This window comes from Microcebus murinus, chromosome 2 (genome assembly GCF_040939455.1).
Source record: "Microcebus murinus isolate Inina chromosome 2, M.murinus_Inina_mat1.0, whole genome shotgun sequence".
NCBI lineage: Eukaryota > Metazoa > Chordata > Mammalia > Primates > Cheirogaleidae > Microcebus > Microcebus murinus.
Window position 1 is genome coordinate 52,498,023 of NC_134105.1, and position 18,419 is coordinate 52,516,441.

The 18,419-nt window shown below is 38.9% G+C and overlaps 1 protein-coding gene across 2 annotated transcripts in view; it reads right to left on the reverse strand.

The window, feature by feature from the left end:
* The window catches only part of SLC35D1 (solute carrier family 35 member D1), a 57,968-nt gene extending 40,007 nt beyond the window's left edge, over nucleotides 1-17,961 (reverse strand). Inside the window, exons 1-8 of one of the 2 annotated variants that reach the window (XM_012767228.3) lie at nucleotides 17,590-17,961; nucleotides 16,757-16,790; nucleotides 16,573-16,659; nucleotides 15,857-15,924; nucleotides 13,943-14,014; nucleotides 13,268-13,336; nucleotides 10,988-11,090; nucleotides 6,774-6,866 (exon numbers count right to left, since the gene is read on the reverse strand). In XM_012767228.3, coding sequence (XP_012622682.1) covers nucleotides 6,774-6,866; nucleotides 10,988-11,090; nucleotides 13,268-13,336; nucleotides 13,943-14,014; nucleotides 15,857-15,924; nucleotides 16,573-16,659; nucleotides 16,757-16,790; nucleotides 17,590-17,792 — 729 coding nt within the window. In that variant the 5' untranslated portion in view covers nucleotides 17,793-17,961. The remainder of the gene's footprint in view (nucleotides 1-6,773; nucleotides 6,867-10,987; nucleotides 11,091-13,267; nucleotides 13,337-13,942; nucleotides 14,015-15,856; nucleotides 15,925-16,572; nucleotides 16,660-16,756; nucleotides 16,791-17,589) is intronic. The other variant, XM_075999214.1, reaches the window with a different exon arrangement.
* Nucleotides 17,962-18,419: the final 458 nt, after the last annotated feature.

An 18,419-nucleotide genomic window follows, 5' to 3' on the forward strand; every position in this document is an offset into this window, starting at 1 on the left:
AACTACAAAATCAATAACAAGACTATAATCTAGTCCAGGGATGCAATCAGATTTTGTCTTTTGTACCAGCTCTGATCGACTGATTCTGGACCACTGTTTGGTAAACAGTCTGAGGCTATGTCTAGGCTTAGCACTAAAGTGCTGTGACTAGTTGGCAATGTCTACAATGAGCAGAGGATAACTTTAGCACCAATTCACCAACCCTAATCTAGTGAGAAGTATGGAATAATTTCAGTGTGCACTTGAGTCTTAGATGCAACCATACTTACTTCCAGGAAATTTGCTAAGCAAAAAGACATCAACTTATATGAGATCTGAACTAAAATCCAAAGTGTGACTGAGACATTTTCTTAGTATTTTGATACCTGTCTGCTTAGCATGAAATCTAAAAGTAAACAAACCTCTTAGTCTTTGGATATCATGGTAAAGAAAAAAAGATTAACAAATATTCTATTTTGTAAATTCTTTCCCTGAAAAATTATTGAGAAAAACTTACTTTCCTTTTCTGAAAATAAACTGCTGGGAAACTTGCTAAGGTACAAAGATAATGTCAGTGGTGCAAATGATCTGCATGGTTCTCTTTCTACCTTGGGAAAACTAGGTAGGTTCAGTGGTCCTGGGTTCAATGGTCCTGGGTTACCCATCCCTACCCTCTGCATTACTATAACCATTTTCCACAACCTTTTCTGCTCTGTCCCTGGCTCCTAGCTTAGACAAGAAACTGGAGGCACTACCTACCTCTCAGCTCACTAGACTGTGCCACTTACACAAAACCTACACGTCCTGTCAAAACTACACACTCCAGAGTACCAACTAGGTCACTTGTTCTTATTTAAAAAGGCATATCCTTGAAGGTAAGAGTGGCTAAAAACATTATAGTGTCAGTCAAATAATACACAGGCAAAGAAAAAGAGCTATTCATTCATAACCAAAGAATAATTGATCCAAACCACTTGTTTTATATATGAGAACACCAAGGGCCAGAAAACAGAAGGAATTTGCCTCTATGTGGAGAGAATAACTCAGGGTCTGTAAATCAATCTGTGTGATGCAAAGTGACCTAGAAAAGATTAGTAACTCTCAACAGCCTAACCCAACAGCCTAAAATTTCTTCATTATTTAGTCAGCAACGCTTACTAAGAGACACCTCCAGGCAGATGATTTGTGCAGCAACTTTTCCTGTAACTCCTCTAAGCCATGTAATTTAGCCAGTAATATAATGAAGACATTATAGAGAGCCCCAGTGCCTACAGTACTGGCCTTGTGAGATCCACAGCAAGGGGTCTGTTCTTCTATCCCTACGTGAGGACACCTAGCAGGGTGTGCTGTATGCAAGCCAAGTTCCAACTCTGTGACTCTAAGCCACTGGCTTTGTACTAAAAATATTCCCTTCTGGAGGTAGCAACTATTAAGAATAAGTTTAAAGGCAATCTAAACTAACACTTTGGAAAGTTATTAGTCAAGTGGTATATACTCCACCTTTATCTATGTTAACCAGATATCTTTTATTAACAGTAAGCTGGCTTTTGCGTGATACGTAGTTTAAAAAAAAAAAACATGTAAAGTTAGAAGATACATGTTTTAAAAATGTAGTGCTGAATATATTGGTTCCTTAGTTTCCAGTAAATCCAGGACTTTATGCCAAAGCCTTGTACTGTGTGCTCACTAGGATAAGTAGTTCAATTGGAACTTGTCTTCCAATTTTTACTTAATTAATTTATTTTCATCTTTGACTTCTGATTCTTGCTTAAAGGCTATGTCAGTTCCATCAACGTCTATGTCCAGTTCCAACCTCTCTGGGGAGCTGACCTCACAGAGCCCTCTTGTTAGATTCCTGTCCTAACAGAGGCAAGTTTACCCTCCTCTGCCTACTAAGGTTAGCAGTGAGACTTTGAGAAAAAATAATTTGGATCTGATTTTGCTTCAAACTGCATCCTGGGTCAAGAGTTAGCAACTTGAAATAATGAGAACAAATTTGATTTATCTCAAGTTATTTTTAAATTTAGTAGTCTTTGCAAGACAGTCATCATTTATGGGAAAACTTTTCCTTGTTTCTTCTATAAAGTATAATTTTTAAATACTTTTACATGGTTCTACAATCAAAAAAATATAGAAAGATGAATAATCTGAGAGGTCTCCCTCCCTTTCCTGATCTACTTATTCTGCTTCCACACATGCACAAAAATTGGTGATTATTTTATTTGTTTCATATATATTCTTCCAGAGTTATTTAAATAAAGCTTATATGTGTATATATTCTTATTTTTCTCTTTTTATTTTACTCAAAAGGTAACATACCATATGCTCTGTGTGCACTGTGTTTTTTCATGTAACCATTTAATGTGGAGATCTTTTCATTCAAAACACAGAGCACTCCATTGGTGGCCATGGGTCAGAAACGCCAGGAGTCCACCAGATGAGAGCAGTTTACCAGCACCAGTTATCAAGGATCACTGGGTGTCAGCAGTGAGAACAGGTGCCTAGTGTCCACACTGGCATGCCTTTTACTCCTCAGAAACTCTGCCTAGATCCCAGAAACGGCCGTACCTAGAGAACATTTTATATCCAACTTAATCAATTTCACATATAGCAAAGCAGGGTGCTAGAGCTTGCTGGTATTCTTCATTCTGGCCCCAAATTCTCCCCACTGTACCACATACATAAACTTTTAAGGACTTGTCACTACCTGCAGAGTTAATTTCAAATTCTTGTGCCTAGCACTTGCCCTAACTTAGAAGGCAGCAGGGTATGGTGTGGTGGGAAAGGTCAAGAGTACTAACTTAGAATCAGGAAATGTGGGTTCTAGTCCTGAGCCCTCTCTGGGCCCAGTTTCCTCATCTGTGAAGTAAGAGGCTTAAATCAGATACTCTCTAAGGTCTCTAAGGTCTTTGACTTCCATCTTCTAACCATACTAAAAAGTCTGGTCTTTGCAGTGTGCCTGTGCTTATGCTGTTATTTCCACCTGGAATGTATCTTTTGTTTCTCTTCCTCCACATTTCCCAAGGCCCACCTTGACTTTTCCTGGTATTTACCTATTCAGAAAATGCTAAAAACACTCTCACCTCAGGACTTAGAACCTGCTGTTTCCTCAATCTAGATTACTCTCCCTCCCAAGAGCCATAGGAATTGGTCCTACTACTTAGTCCATTCAGTTAAGGGTCTGCTGAAATGAACCTTATAAAGACACTTTCCCTATCCATCTAATCTAACATACCACTTCTCCATCATTCTCCCCATTTTATTTCTCTTTACAGTTCTTACTATGCATAATAATTTATGTGCTGTCTGTCTCACCCTATTGGAATGCAGGCTCCATTAAAGCAGGGATGGTTTGTTTGGTTTTTTTTAACTTAGAACACCACCTGATACATAATAAGGAATGAGGAGAAACACAGCTCTGAAAAACAGACACTGAAAATAAACCTTAGTAGAAAACTCGTAGCTAAAATCTTGCCACATATCCCACTCTGTAATGTGAACCGTTTTTGCCAGAGCTTCAAACAGGTCACTGACCATTATGAAACTGAATCTTCCAGCTAAAGAAAGAAACTTCAAACCTCTGTGAGCCTCCTGGCCACCTGAGGTCATCTAGGCTTCCACCCATTGTTTCCAGGCTGGTTTTTAATAAAAGCAAACCATCCAACCACCTAAGTTATATTTCTAAACTCCCCAAATTTATTGCCTTTGGTGGATAAGTAAACCAAGAACTACCTCCACTAATCAGCCAAAATTGATATTCAAACCACAACAATTTTTCCTAACCTGAATATTTATAGTATTTACTGATGGGCACGCACTTTAATGCTAGATCTTATGCCATTTCAGTATCATGCCAAATGTCTTCCTTATGTGGCAAAGATTATGTCACGTTTCTCACATATTCCTAAGAGAAATTAGCACAGGGCTTTCTTATCACAGAAAGATGTCAGAAATACTAAATTGATCTGAACTCAAAATGCAACTGTGGTGACTTATTTCATAAGTGCACAAGGAATTTAGGAACACAGTCAAACTAAGAACTCTCACTTCCTAAGTTTCAAAATTTAATTCATAACCTACCAAAACAGTACTGCTATTCACATCACCTATATTTTAATTTTGTTTGTAGGCAAAACTCCGTAAGGCATTCCATCCCTAACTCCTGAGAACTGATCCACCTCCATTTTGTACCCCATGATGTGCCAAATACACTTCGCCCATACAACCTATAACAGTATATTGCTTTTATGTTGACAGGTCTGCTCCCCAGGAAGACTGTATGGTCTTCAAAGGTAAGAATACCACTTAATTCATCACTGTTTATTACCTGAGCCTAACACAGTGAAACACACAATAGCACTTAATAACTATATGAGAATATTGAGAGAAAGAGGATATTACAGAGGAGAGAATGTTAAGAAAAAAAGCATGGAATTGCAAGATAGCCAGTGTGTCCATCTGTACCCCAAGAAATAAAAGAATCATATTAAGGCCGGGCGTGGTGGCTCACGCCTGTAATCCTAGCACTTTGGGAGGCCGAGACGGGTGGATTGCTCAAGGTCAGGAGTTCGAAACTAGCCTGAGCGAGACCCCGTCTCTACCAAAAATAGAAATAAATTAATTGACCAACTAAAAATATATATACAAAAAATTAGCCAGGCATGGTGGCGCGTGCCTGTAGTCCCAGCTACTCGGGAGGCTGAGGCAGCAGGATCGCTGAACCCCGGAGATTGAGGTTGCTGTGAGCCAGGCTGACGCCACGGCACTCACTCTAGCCTGGGCAACAAAGTGAGACTCTGTCTCAAAAAAAAAAAGAATCATATTAATTAGTAGTTAGAGTGAGGATAAACATCAAAACACTGATGGGGTATAACTACAAAGCAATGAGTACAGCTTCCATAATTAATTATCATTCCAACTTGGAAATATTTAGATGAAATGACATTCTTCAGAAATATTCTTCTAAAACAAACCTTTATTAACCTTTGCCCAACACTTCCACTGGAAAAACAAAAAGACTACTCAAATTCCACTCCTCTGCTTAGAAATGAAGGAGAATCTAAATCTCATTCTAATATAGGTGGCAAGTAACTTTTTACATCATGAATAAACATTCTTAATTATACTGAAGCCCTCTAAGCTGAATGGGAGTTACTGAACTTCAAAATATTCATGAATTATCCTATAACGTCTATTTAAATTATCATCACTCGGGAATGAAGAAATGTCTCCTGTGGTCAATTTTTTTTTTCAAGTAACTACTACAGCTATTAGTCAAAGTTTCAATTAATGAAAATTCTATCTTTGCTAAGTCTACAGAATACCTAACTACATTCATTCTTCCAACTTTCTCAAGAACAGACTGGCCTCAAGATTTGGAACCATGTTTCCTGCCATGAGGGGGCTGGTTATTTTTCACCACATTCTTACTCCAAAGCTGAAGTAATGAAGGGTGCTTCTGCCAGAGTCTGCTAGAAAGAGACAGAACACTAGAGAGAATCTGTGGCCTTTGGGGTTAGGTTTGGGTTTACATTTTTACTCTGCTACCCACCAACGGTATGACTTTAGACAAGACATTTAGTCTCTCTGAACCTCTACTTCCACATTAGTAAAATAGGAATAATTCAAATTTTCTAGAGCTGTTACGAAGACTACATTATATTACATATATATGTGACTAGCACATAACAGGGACTCAATAAACGTTAGTTTCTCATACCACTTTTCTTGTAGGCATAAAATACTTATTTAACACTCTTTATCAGAGCAATAGCTCTGTTTCCTGCTTTGGAGCCATTTTTAGGCCTGCTGGCTGTCAGGTCACAGTTCATTAAAACATTTACACACGTGATGGTCTGTACCAGTTCATTAAAAGAAAAGAGATCTTGATGGAATAAAAAAGAAAAGCTTCATAAGCTGTCAGCCTTCTGTCTTGGTTCGAGAACAATTTCTTAACAGTCTAAATGCATTCAAAAGCCTTTTCTTTATTTTAGCTCCCACAGACTTGTGGGAATCCTCACTGCCATTAGAGTGAATAACCAATACATTTATTATGAAGAAGTTACTAGCCAGGGAAATTAGAAAGCATCTTGATACAGAAATCCTTGGCAGAATTCTAGGAAAAATTTAGTTTGCAAAATTGTAAATTCTAACAATTATGAAATCCATTTTTCTCCTGTGAATATGGGCTTGTTTTAGAGAGAAATTCTTCTCTGGATTTATTTAGCTACTCTAGTCCAGATTTACTTAGCTAAACATTTATAGAAAATTGGTAAACTATTATAATAGTTGCTATTTATGGTTAAGTCACCACACAGTGCTAAATATCTCCTGAGGAGAAAAACCAGTTTAGGAGTTAAACCAGATGACAAATGTACACTAGAACAGAGAACTTCTGGTAATGCCTAGCATTTTCTTTAGGGTTTGGTGAATTTTACTATTTCAGGATTTTGTGTTTCTCAAGGATAGTTTGCTACTATTTCTATTTTATAATTGAGTAGAAATGTAAAAATTCCCTTCCTCTATCCTCCTGGTTCGTAAGAAAAGGACACTAGTTGGCAAGCACTATTTTTATATTGACAGCCAGAGCTATTTTGAGCCTGTTTAGTACTATCCAATGTTTATGCCAAGAAAAGAGGTTAGCATGACATTAGCAAGCTAAAGAGTAAATTCTCAGTTTCTGGTGATTTAATAAGCACATTACCTTTTGAATAACCCAAAAGTCTACCTTTTGGTCATAAATAATAATGTAATTCATCAACATAAGCCATTAAACCATAATTAGAAAGTCTTACCTTTTGTGCATCTCCTGTGAAATAGGCAATGGCCAGGGTGGGCAGAATCATGAACAGTGCATTATAATAGAGCAGACCATATTTTCCCAGCTCCTAGAATAGTAAATAATTATGTGTTTCATTTAGTTTCAGCAAATAGATATATACAACCCTGTACAGAGTACTACCTGAATTATACATACATACACAAACACACCCCCCCTTCAACACACACAGTAAATTAGCTAAGTCAGAAGTTCCGTAAACATGAAGAAAAAGCCTAAACTTTCAAAAGACCAAAAATAAATGCAAGTTTATAAGATTTTTAAACTTATTTTAAATAAATTCCTCAAATGCTTAAGATCAGAGAAATAACAATGACATCAACTGGCTGCCTCAAAACAGCAAAGAGGGAAGAAGTTCTTCTGAACACACACATCCCTGAAGCCTTTCTCTTTTCATAATTGAATCAAGAGTCATCCAGCTAGTCTGGGCTTTTTAAAAGCAAAACACGGTATCACTAAAGAGAGATGGATGGTCAGATCCAGATATACAGACTCAGACCTAGACCAAAACAGCACATCTCAGTGAAGTATTTCTGAAAATATGTATGTGAAGCACAATGAAGATTAAGATTACTTATAACTACAACTACCAAAACACAATAGGACTAGTTATGGCATTAGCTGCTAGGGAGCAATAACACATCTTCAAACACAGGGAGCCTGTAAGAATTTTTGGGTCCACCTTTAATTCACACACTTCTGGGACATTCAGAAGGAGGTAGAGTCATCTAAAAAAATAGGCCAGGTTTTAAGGGAGGGGGATGGCAGAGTGGTAAGTATCACTGAATGATGTGAAAAGTGAAACTATCTTCTCAAAAGCAGCTTTGAAAACTGGAAACAAATATTCAGCAACAGAAAACTAGCTGAGTATAATACAGCTGTACAATACAACTTTGCACTGCCACTATTAATAAAAATGTTTAATGATGCTGATTGACATGGAAAGGTGTTCATAAAACAGAACTATGTGAAAAATGTAAATCAGAAATTATTATATATCATTCCTCTTTTGTTTAAGTGGTTTGTTTGTTTGTTTTCCCAAAGAGACAGGGTCTGGCTTTGCTGCCCAGGCTGGAGCACAGTGGTGCGATCATAGCTCTCTGTAACCTCGAATTCCTGGGCTCAAGTGATCCTTCCTTCTTAGGCTCCCGAGTAGTAGCTACTCAGGGGCATACCATCAAGCCTAGCCAATTGTTTAAAAAAATGTTTGTAGAGGTGGAGTCTCACTATGTTGCCCAGGCTGATCTCAACCTCCAGGCCTCAAGCAATCCTCCCACCTCAGCCTCCCAAAATGCGGGGATTACAGGCACGAGCCACTGCACCCAGTCTAAAATTTTTACATAAAGATAAGTGTGTATGTACACACGTATAATAAAGGATATCTGGAAGAATTAAGGGAGATTTATATTTTCTTCCTCTTGCTTATCTATGTTTTCTACTACTTCTATCATAAACATGTATTATTTTATGTGTTTAACAATGTTTTAAATTCAATAGCTGCATTCAGGTTTAAAATGCAGCACAAAGTCTTTATGCCATATGATTCATGCTAAAAGGACCATGATTCTAAGCAATTCTAAAATTATAGGTAATAAAACTCCTGACTTATTAAAAGCATCTCTGATACACCAAATACCTGCTTGCTTATGGTCACCACAAACATCAATGACAAGGCGTGCCTCGTTTGTAAGGCAGAAGAAAAAAACCATCCTAGGACAACCTTTAAAAATGGGTGGTGCCAGTCAGCCAGACATGAGTGGTATTCAGGAAGTAGAGGATGTGCATGCAAACGCACACATAGACACATATCCATCAGAACACTGATAAACAACAAAAAACCTAAGTGCAAACTGTTCTATTTTTCTTTTCACATTTTAACTGTTCTTAATATCTTTCTCCCTGCCTTCTTAAACAGAGTATGCTAAAATTTGACTTAGAGGACCATTATAAACAAGCATTGTCTTATGATGCACCATTATGCATCATAAACATGCATTATGTTTATGTATTATGCTCTTATACAATGTTGCCCTTATCGCTGTTTAATAGCCCCTGCATCATTTCTTTTCCAGTAATTATCTTTTATAGTTTTCCTGTTGTTTCTCTTGTTGTTAGCTGACCTTTTATACTGCAGGTAAGCCTCTCTGCCTCTAAATAGAATTAGACCTTCTAGTCTGTTGCCTCTAATCTGTGAACTAGGAAAAGCAGATCGATGAGCTCAAAAGTTCTAAAATAAATAAGTCATAAGTCATCTCTGAGTAAGGAACTAAAGGGCTCTCCTAGGAATAAAATACTCAGAAACCCTCTTTATTTTTCTTTTAGGTTCTAGGATGTACTCTGGATTGTGCTGTCCAATATGGTAGTCACTAGCCCCACATGTAGCTATTTAAATTTAATTATAATTACATGAAACTACCAATTCAGTCCCTCAGTTGTACCAGTCATTTTTCAAGTGCTCAATAGCCACACATGGCTAGTGACTACTGTTAAAAGACAACAGAGATACAGAAGATTTCTATCATAGAAAATTTTATTGAACACTGCTGTTTTAGACAGCTGAAGTTGCTACACAAAATGTTATTAATAGCACCTATTTTCCAAAGCAGCAAATAGGCTGAAGGAAAAAAAACAGAGTAAGACCAAATTTCTAACCGCTACTTTTTTCCTAGCTACTTTTAAAAATTATAAATTTTCACTAGCAGCTTCCATTAAAATGCAACCAATATACAGATTCATCAAGGCAAATAAATGGAGGACATGACATAAAAGGTATATTTAAAGGAACCATGCTAAAAACAATCTACACTGTCCATAGTTCGTCAATGATATCCCCCCCAAAAATTCTCTGAAAATAATGAAACCTCCTGGGGTGGACATACAATCCATAATTCTTTTCAGGAGGAGCAAAGCACCTGGTCAAGACAACACCAGCTCAAAATATTACTACTTTCAAGTAGGTAGGGCATTTGTATTTATTTGTTATCTGAGCTCCCAAAAAAGGACATGAAGCAGTTTCAGAAATACTCTACATATAATAGAAGAAGATTAAAAACTAAGCAGATAAGGTCATTTGACTGAGAAGAAAATACAGGTAGGAAAATAAGATAAAAGTTATGGTCAGTCACAAGATTTAATTATGAGATAAAAATATACCAGCTGCTCAGGAAAAGCTATGAAGACATCTAAGATAAATATCTCACATTGGTTCTCATATAGGATACATTATGATATCAAGGATAATTCCTTCAGTAACAACCCTAGGATATATAAAGTTGAGTTGCATTTAACTGTTTCTTACAGTAATGTAGCAAACGCAATGTGATTCAAATACTCCGTTTTCTGATGTTTTGGCTTGATCTAAAATAAAATTTAATGTGTCTATTTCCAAAGTATATAGTAAACAAAAAATATCTTGTAAAGCCTTTGTGTGTTTGCTTCAAGTAAAGGGCAAACAGCCAGGTATACAAAGTTCACATGTATGAGATTTAAGCCAGAGAACTCAGTGTTGCCCCTGAAAGAGAAATCCCAATGCTCCCTAAAGTTAGCCATTATTTAGGGCAAATAAACAAAGCCCACCTTTGCTTTGCAGCCCCTTCCAACCTTCCGACACTCACTTCTCTTCAAGCCTACCCAAAGATTTCCAGATATTTTTCTTTCTCATCCCAAGTCCCTCATCAAGTCCTCTAGAACAGCGGTCCCCAACCCTTTTGGCACCAGAGACCGGTTTCACGGAAGACAATTTTTCCACTGATGGAAGAGGTCGGGGGGGATAGGGTCAGGCAGTGATGCGTAGCCCAGTTCCTAACAGGCCAAAGACCAGTACCAGGCCTCAGCCCGGGATTTGGGGACCACAGCTCTAGAAAACAGCCATAAACACAACACTTTCCTCTCATGAACACCCCTTTCTTTCCCTACCATATTCTGTGTCAATATTCACACAATCTCCTGCATAAAAGCCAGCAATAAAATCTAACTGCTAATCAATTAATTAAAAAATAAAGTTTCTTATGAAAGCAACAAAATATAGGCATTTTACCCTCTAATAGTCCCCATGTTTTTCCCATCCCTCCTAAGTTTTTTCTTTATTTCCCATTTTTTCACTGATAAATTGACATTGCTATTCTCAACATCAGTATATATCTGTTAAAGAAGCTTTAAATTGCTACCTACTTTTGAATCTAATTTTTGTTTTACGTATGCACCATTTGCTGCCGTCAGGACATCATTTATCAGAATAAAAACATATCCTTCCAGATCAAATGCCAAGTCAGAGCTGCAAAAAATACGCAATACTTTTTAAGAACAACTTACATTTAAAGAACATGCATTTAACTTTAAAAAGGTCTGAACTACAATATTTACAAGAACATATTCTTATTTAGGTAAGTGAACATTAGGCATTTTATCAGCTACTAGCAATTTTTGATGCCTGGTCACAATCTGCAATTTCATATTCAATAAGAGATTCTTCAGAAATGAGAAGCACTAACACTTAAACACATCATTAGCAATAATCAATCATGTCAGTTAATAGCACAGTGCTCTGAATTCTAAGTCAGATAACAAGCAACCAAATGCACCATTACTGTACATCTCTGAAGCTGGCAGAAGGCATCAGAGCTCAATTTCACAGGAAAGGAAACCAAAAAGATGAAGCCGTCAACATATCATTTTCCAAAGGTTCACACAAAAGGTAGGACTATCCTGCACAGGTAGTTGAGCCCAGTGGAATTTAAGTGTGGATCATGGTTAGTTCTGAGATCAAGCTAGAATAGTGTCTAACCACATATTAATAGTCGTAACTCAAATACTTAAATAATTGCTCAATGGAGCTATGAGGTATAACTATGGGAATTAGGGAAACTGAAAATTTCTGGTACTTAATAGAGTACCAGGCACAAGATAAGAACTTACAAAATTAATAAATGAAAATCTGAGTATAGCATGCCTTCAGCATACTTCAGCAACCTAGCTAAAATAGTGGCCCCATATTCTATGATTTTGCAAAGATACTATATACTTGTAGCTGAACTACTAAATGGAACCAAGACTTCTGAGGAGCTCTTTGCCTCTGCAATTTTAGGCAAGACTAGCTTAAGGCCCACCCACTACCCCAAATAGTCTAACAACCCTTTGATTAACTTCAGATTCCTTTCGTACTAATCTCTTTTCCAAGTCAAAGTTTCTAATTAGGCAAGACTGGTCCAGATAGCAATCCTTGTCAGAAGATTCTTGCAGATCAGAGTAAGCCTCGAGAAACCCCTGTCATATTGGTACTATTTTGGACCTCATCAGCTTCAAAGAAATGCTTCAAAGACTAGCAAGGCACCTCTAAAAAGAAAGGCTGGAGGCTAGTATAGAATTTTTCTCCAAGGAGGCAATATGACCCAGAGAGAAAAGTAGTGAGCTATATAACCAATTTCTAGTAACCAATCATGCCACCCTCTTTTTCAGATTAAATTTCACTTAGAGATTGAGGGTAAAATAGAATTTGACTTATAATACTTTCCCCCACCTATACCACAGGGATATGATGAAGGCAAATGAGCCAATCTAAGAACCACACTGTAACTCCCCAATGGAAAATGTATGTCAGACAGAATTTGTGGCATTAGCAAATCCATATATGCATGCCCTAGACTGAGTAAAATGTTATAGAAGGCTTCTAACAATCATTTTAATTTTCTGAATCTCTGGGTGTACATTTTCCCCAAGTGTTCTAAAACTAAAACTTAAGTGAAAAAAGTTTTAATAATCTAACAGAATATCTAAGTTATGACATTTGTGATACATCTTATGTGAGGCCAATTAAAGCAATGCTATTATTCATTATTCCAAAGGCAAACGACTCATTGTCATCTTCCTCACCTCACAGAAGACACTCTTTTCTTTAGCAGCATGCAAAATAAAAGAATGCCATATGGTTTTAACAAATCACATAGGCTCTGAAGTCAGGCACAGATTCAAATTCCAGCTTTGCCATTTACTAGCTATGTGACTTTGAGCAAGTTTCTGAACTTAAGTTTTAGTTTCCTCAACTATAAAATAGGAAAAGTATATCCATACCTCTCAGAGTTGTTGTGAAGAATATATAACGTGTAAAATGCTAAACATATTGTGTGGCACGTGGTATGTGCTCAGTAAGTAGAAGACAGTAACAAATCCTAAATTATATGAACTTAACTTTTAAGAACTTCAAGAATCATAATTTTTGCCAGCCTTGACCTTAACACAGCCCCCCAAAATTCAACCTTTTGAACAGTCTTTTGGTTGCTTTTCAAAGATATGATTATTTTTAGGCCATAAAGACTTGTTATTGATAACTGATTGTTTATTATCAGTAATTATTGAGAATTTCTAATGTGCTATACATAGGTCTCCGTAACTGATTATTGATTATCAGTAATTATTGACAATTTCTAATGTGCCAAACATAGGTCTACATCTTACCTGGCAGCTACAAAGGCTCCAATAATCATTGCAAATACAGTCATTTTAATACCCCAAGAAAAAGTCTTCCTACAAAATAAAATAATTTAAAAATATACATGTAACTTTAGTTATTCACATAGACTCATTTTATAACACAGGCAAAAAAATGTGACTTTTTTCCTCAAAAAAAACCTATAAACAATCATATTTTAAATGTTTCTGAGAAACTGGATATTTAAAAGAACCCTTTTGATGAAGCCAAAGCTCATTTGTTATGTAAATAATTATACTCAGTTTTTTCTTATCATTTGTTATTAATAGTGAGTTTGAATTTCTGTAAGTCAGAATTTCTTTAAATAGAGGAAGGTCACATACAAAAGGAGCTAAGACACGAACACTACTTAAAACGTTTAATACCTATGATTCTGAGCCAGCCTTTCCCATTGGCAGCAGTAGGCACAGAAATTCTAGAAAGTAAATCTCATGTTCAGACAGGTTTCCAACTTCAATTCCCAACCTTCCTAACTATCGCTCCCGAAAACTATCAGTTTCAATAGCCAAGGGAGAAGGGTGCTTAAACGTCTCAAAAGTTGCAGTAGAAACAGGACAATTTTAATATCTCACATGTGCTGGGCACCTCTTCAATGTGATTAAAGTTGTTTAAAGAACAGATAAATCAGAAATTCAGCTCACTTGAGTAAAACTCCTTCAGCAAACATTGTAAACAGGATGGAGAACCTTCTTAGAACTGTAAACATTGGCAAGCTGCAAAAAAAAAAAAAGATAATTAGGTAAGATAAAATTTAATTATTTTTTTTAAACAAGATTTTCCATATTGGTAGTTTAAAATTACAATCATCTATTCCTTTCATTATGGAAATTCAATGCTAATTAATCTATGATTAAACTCTTACTTCTCTCTAGGAATTATTCTTATTTGAAGGCCTAAAAGTTGCTTTTAAAATACAAGTGAAAAACATTAAATTAACTATTAAACTTTTTAATTTTACTCTACTAATTATGCAAATACCCTAAACTGTAACCATGTTAGTCTTTAATAGAAAAAGTCTTCTTTTTCATTTCTTCACTGGTCTGACTTCCCTTCTGATCCCCTAGACCACCCAAAAAACATCTATGAAAATCTTACCCCATGAAATTCCTTGATTGTCCTTTTGTAGATGTAATTTTTGTCTTCCTCTAAATTCCCAGAGCATTTTGCTTGCACTAATCAAACACACAGCCACTTGCAATATAGTTATTTTTGAATATATCTTATCTCACTCCAAAGCGCCTTATACTTAGCTGGCAATCAAAGATAGGATGGATGGCATGAATGGATGGATGACAATGGATGAAAAAAGCAAACTCTATACAAGCAGCACTTTATAGCAGCAGGTCTGCAATTCTTTCCAGGTGGGTAATGAGATGGAAAAGGATGCCCCACCCATGATGAATCTGACTTGGAACTCTCCCCAGAGAGATCATATTGGTCATTCTGTCAGGTTTCTTGGGTTTGAAAAACGGAAAAAAATTAAATATACTTTGTCTCTGAAACTCAGACATCTCCCCATTCTGTTTTACAATCATCCAATATGCCAGTGATTTAGCTCATGTGGATGTACTAAAGCCATGGGTTTCTCTTAAATAGCTTCCCTGTGTCTGTGTGGTTTTTTTAAAGACAAGGTCTGCTCTGTCACCCAGGCTAGAGTGCAGTGGTGTCATCACAGCTCACTGTAACTTCAAACTCCTGGGCTTGAGCAATCCTCCCATCTCAGACTCCTGTGTAACTAGGACTATATAAGCACATGCCACTACACCCAACTAATTTTTAGAAAAAATTTTTTGTAGAGACAGGGTATCACTATGTTGCCCAGTCTAGTCTCAAACTCATGGCCTCACGCAATTCCCCCACCTGGGCCTCCCAAAGTGCTAGGATTACAGGTGTGAGCCACCATACCCAGTCTGTACATCATTTTAACATCACACCCCCAATACATACTATACTGCTTAAGTGGAAAGCCAGGAATTGGAAGGCTAGAGGGTAATAAGACAGTGTGGACATGGAGTAGAGAGCTACTGCTTCTTTCTAAAAGTGAATATATTACCTCTATGGTTATACTGCCATGGTAAGATTATTATTAATATTTGTATCAGGGTTCTATCTGATGTTACTTTAACTACTTATTGTTAAAATAAAAACTGCACAAGTTCTCCTGCCTACCCTTTGATTTTGCTATATGGAATTTGCCTAAAATATAATATTTATGAACTGTATTAAAGAACTGAAATCCTAGAAGCTTAACATGCATCCCTCATTATCACAGGTCTGGAAAAATAATGAAAATCTCATATCACAGCATTTTAGAAGACTTTTAACATCAAAGTGAGGGAGAAAAAAACAAACATACAAAAAACTCCTTTTTCTCTTCAAAGGAAAAGAGCTTAAACTAAAAACTTTTGGTGCAACCTTTATTATTTAGTAATAGAAACTTTGTGGTCCTTTCATTTTTCTCCACAATCAATAAAAAAGTGTAAATATCTGACATTTAAGTACAATTTTAAGAATACATTATATTAACCTCACTAGTAAAATAAAGTCATCCATACTTCAGTTTCTTTGTGCTGAACAGTCCCGTGATTTGGTTCCCAAAATATAGTAGAGGTAGTGGAAACGTCTAGAAAATTTAAAAAGGGATAACAATACTCAATAATAAAGATAGCTAAAACAAGGTCCTTTCAAACAGTAACAGTTTTGTTTATATGATCAAATTCTTTCCACTTAAAACATAAGATTAGTTCTCTTACACAATCTGACCCCCATGAAACACCCAAACACCATTAATCTTGGATAAACGGCATTACTATGTCAGAAAGAAAGTGAGGAAGACAAGGAAAGAAAAACAGAAATATGAATATGATCAATGTGGAATAGTAACATCATTTGCTTTAAGATATGAAATGTATTAGCCCAGGGCTCTAATGTCAGCAGAAAAAGGAAAGGCATTTCATCTTCATGTAGAATCAAGCAAAAGCAGAAAGAAGAATATGAAATAAACCCCAGAAAAAAGAATGCAGGATACACTGGCTAGATCTGATGGATACATAAACTGTAAAACTGTTATACTCCCAATAAGTGTGCGTATTAATTAAAATAGAAAATTCCTAGGTTGTTCTTTATTCTTAATTGTAAAGAGATTGTAGGGCTTCTTTAGCACATTACTACATTTATTCTTTACCTTCATTATACCCACTCTGGATTGGGTACTGCAATTTTTAAATATGCAAGGCACTAATAAAATATATAGTAACTTCATTTCTTTTACCTTTCGAGGTACATTTCTGTCAAAGTCAGGAAACTTGACTACTCTGAGTGCCTTTCCCACCCAGAGAACTGCCACTGTGGCCACCATCTGTAAACAGAGAACACAGATTCACTGTTCTGCGAATAAAGACACACACAGAAGTTCTAACAACATAAACCACGTAATGCTGAAGATTCCAACTAACCTGGCCAAGTCCAACACATAGTGAGGAGGGAAATCTACAAAAAGGGCAAAGAAAAAAAAAAGGTCAGAAAAACCTAAATGTAGCTCCGCTGAATTCAATTTGTACCTGGACAACCTTTTTAAATGTATTTTAATACAAGTCACACCAACATCTGCCCCTGATCCAAGTAAAAATCTTGGGAGAAAAATCCCTGCCGGCCGTGAGGCCACACTGCTGATTTTGTAGCCTCTGGCGGCCACTTGCCTCATCTTGTCCCATTCTACAATTTCTAACGGCTGCCTGCACGGGGTTTTGCAAGGAAGTTAAGATAGATCTCTACAACGGTTTCACGCCTTTAAAAACAACAACAACTTCTGCCTCAGAGTCCCAGCGACAGCAAGGGAATAATCGTAAATGGGCGTGAGGGTGCGCATGTCCCCAGAGGCTGTCAGCGGGTGCGGGGGACACTGAAGCCCCGGACCCCGGTCCAGGCTGCGGAGAACGGTGGGCATCTCTCGCCCTCCTCCCTGCCTGGCATGCACAGGGGCTCAAAAGTCACCAAGCAACTTTGCTCCATCGCTCCACACGCTCTGAAAGGCAGGGTTTTCAGGGCGCTGCCGCGAACGCGCCGCCGGGCCGGCCAGAGCCCCGCGCGGGCAGCGGACCCCAGCCCCAGGCCGGCGCGCCCAGCCTGCTCCGCCGCCCGGGCCGCGCGCGTCAGCCTCCCGCCCTCCCCGGCGCCCGCCCAACTTTGTTCAGTCTCAACTTCGCCAGCCAAAGTCCGGGGAGCCGGCGCCCCGCCGCCGCCGCCCGCTCCTCCTCCGAGGCCTGGGCCGCCGCCGCCTCGGCCCTACCTGTAATTGGTGAGCACGCTCTTGTTCACCACCACGATCAGGAAGGAGCTCACGCCGTAAAAGCCGGCCGCCAGCAGCTTCAGGAACACGGTCAGCGTTTCGGCCGACGCCATGCCCAGCTCCTCCTCATCTCTGTGTGTGGAGGATTTCGCGGGGGCTTCTCCTTTAACCCGAGCATGCTGACGTCTATGAACTTCCGCCATGGCTGCGGCGGCGGCGCGGGCCTGTGCGCGGAGCGGCGGGCGGGCCTGGCTGCGGGGCCCAGCGGCGCGGGGGCCTGCCGGCGCTGCGGCGGCTCCCAGGGGACTCGCGGGAGCCGGCTCTGCGGACTGTGCCGGCTGCGCGCTCGCAGGCTCGGCTCCCCGCAGAGCCGCCGCCCGTCCCCTCCCAGGGGCAGGGACGCCGGGGTTCCCACCCTTGGAGACTTTGCTCGGGCATTGTGCAACGCTGGGTCAGAGGGCAGGGGCCGCGCCGGGCTTGGCCCAGGCAGGGCTTGGTGAGGGCCTGGAGAAGGGGCAGCGGCGACCCTGAGCCCCGGGCCATGAGGGGGAAGCGGGGAACCATACGGGGACACCGGAACGCCGGGCGGCAGACCACAGACGCCAAGCGTCGCGGTGGGCTTGCGCCTGCGCACGAGCACGAGCACGCGCTGGGTCTCTCCGCTGTGTTCGTACCTGGGGCGGGGGAGACTGGTGGAGGGGTTGGGGGCTGGACGGCCGTATTCTCCAGATAACTCCCGCCACAAAAGTGCAGACCCTCCTCCCCTGTATAACAGATGGCCGGCTGAGTAGTTACGGTATGTTGCATCTAGACTCATTTTGGTCTCTCTT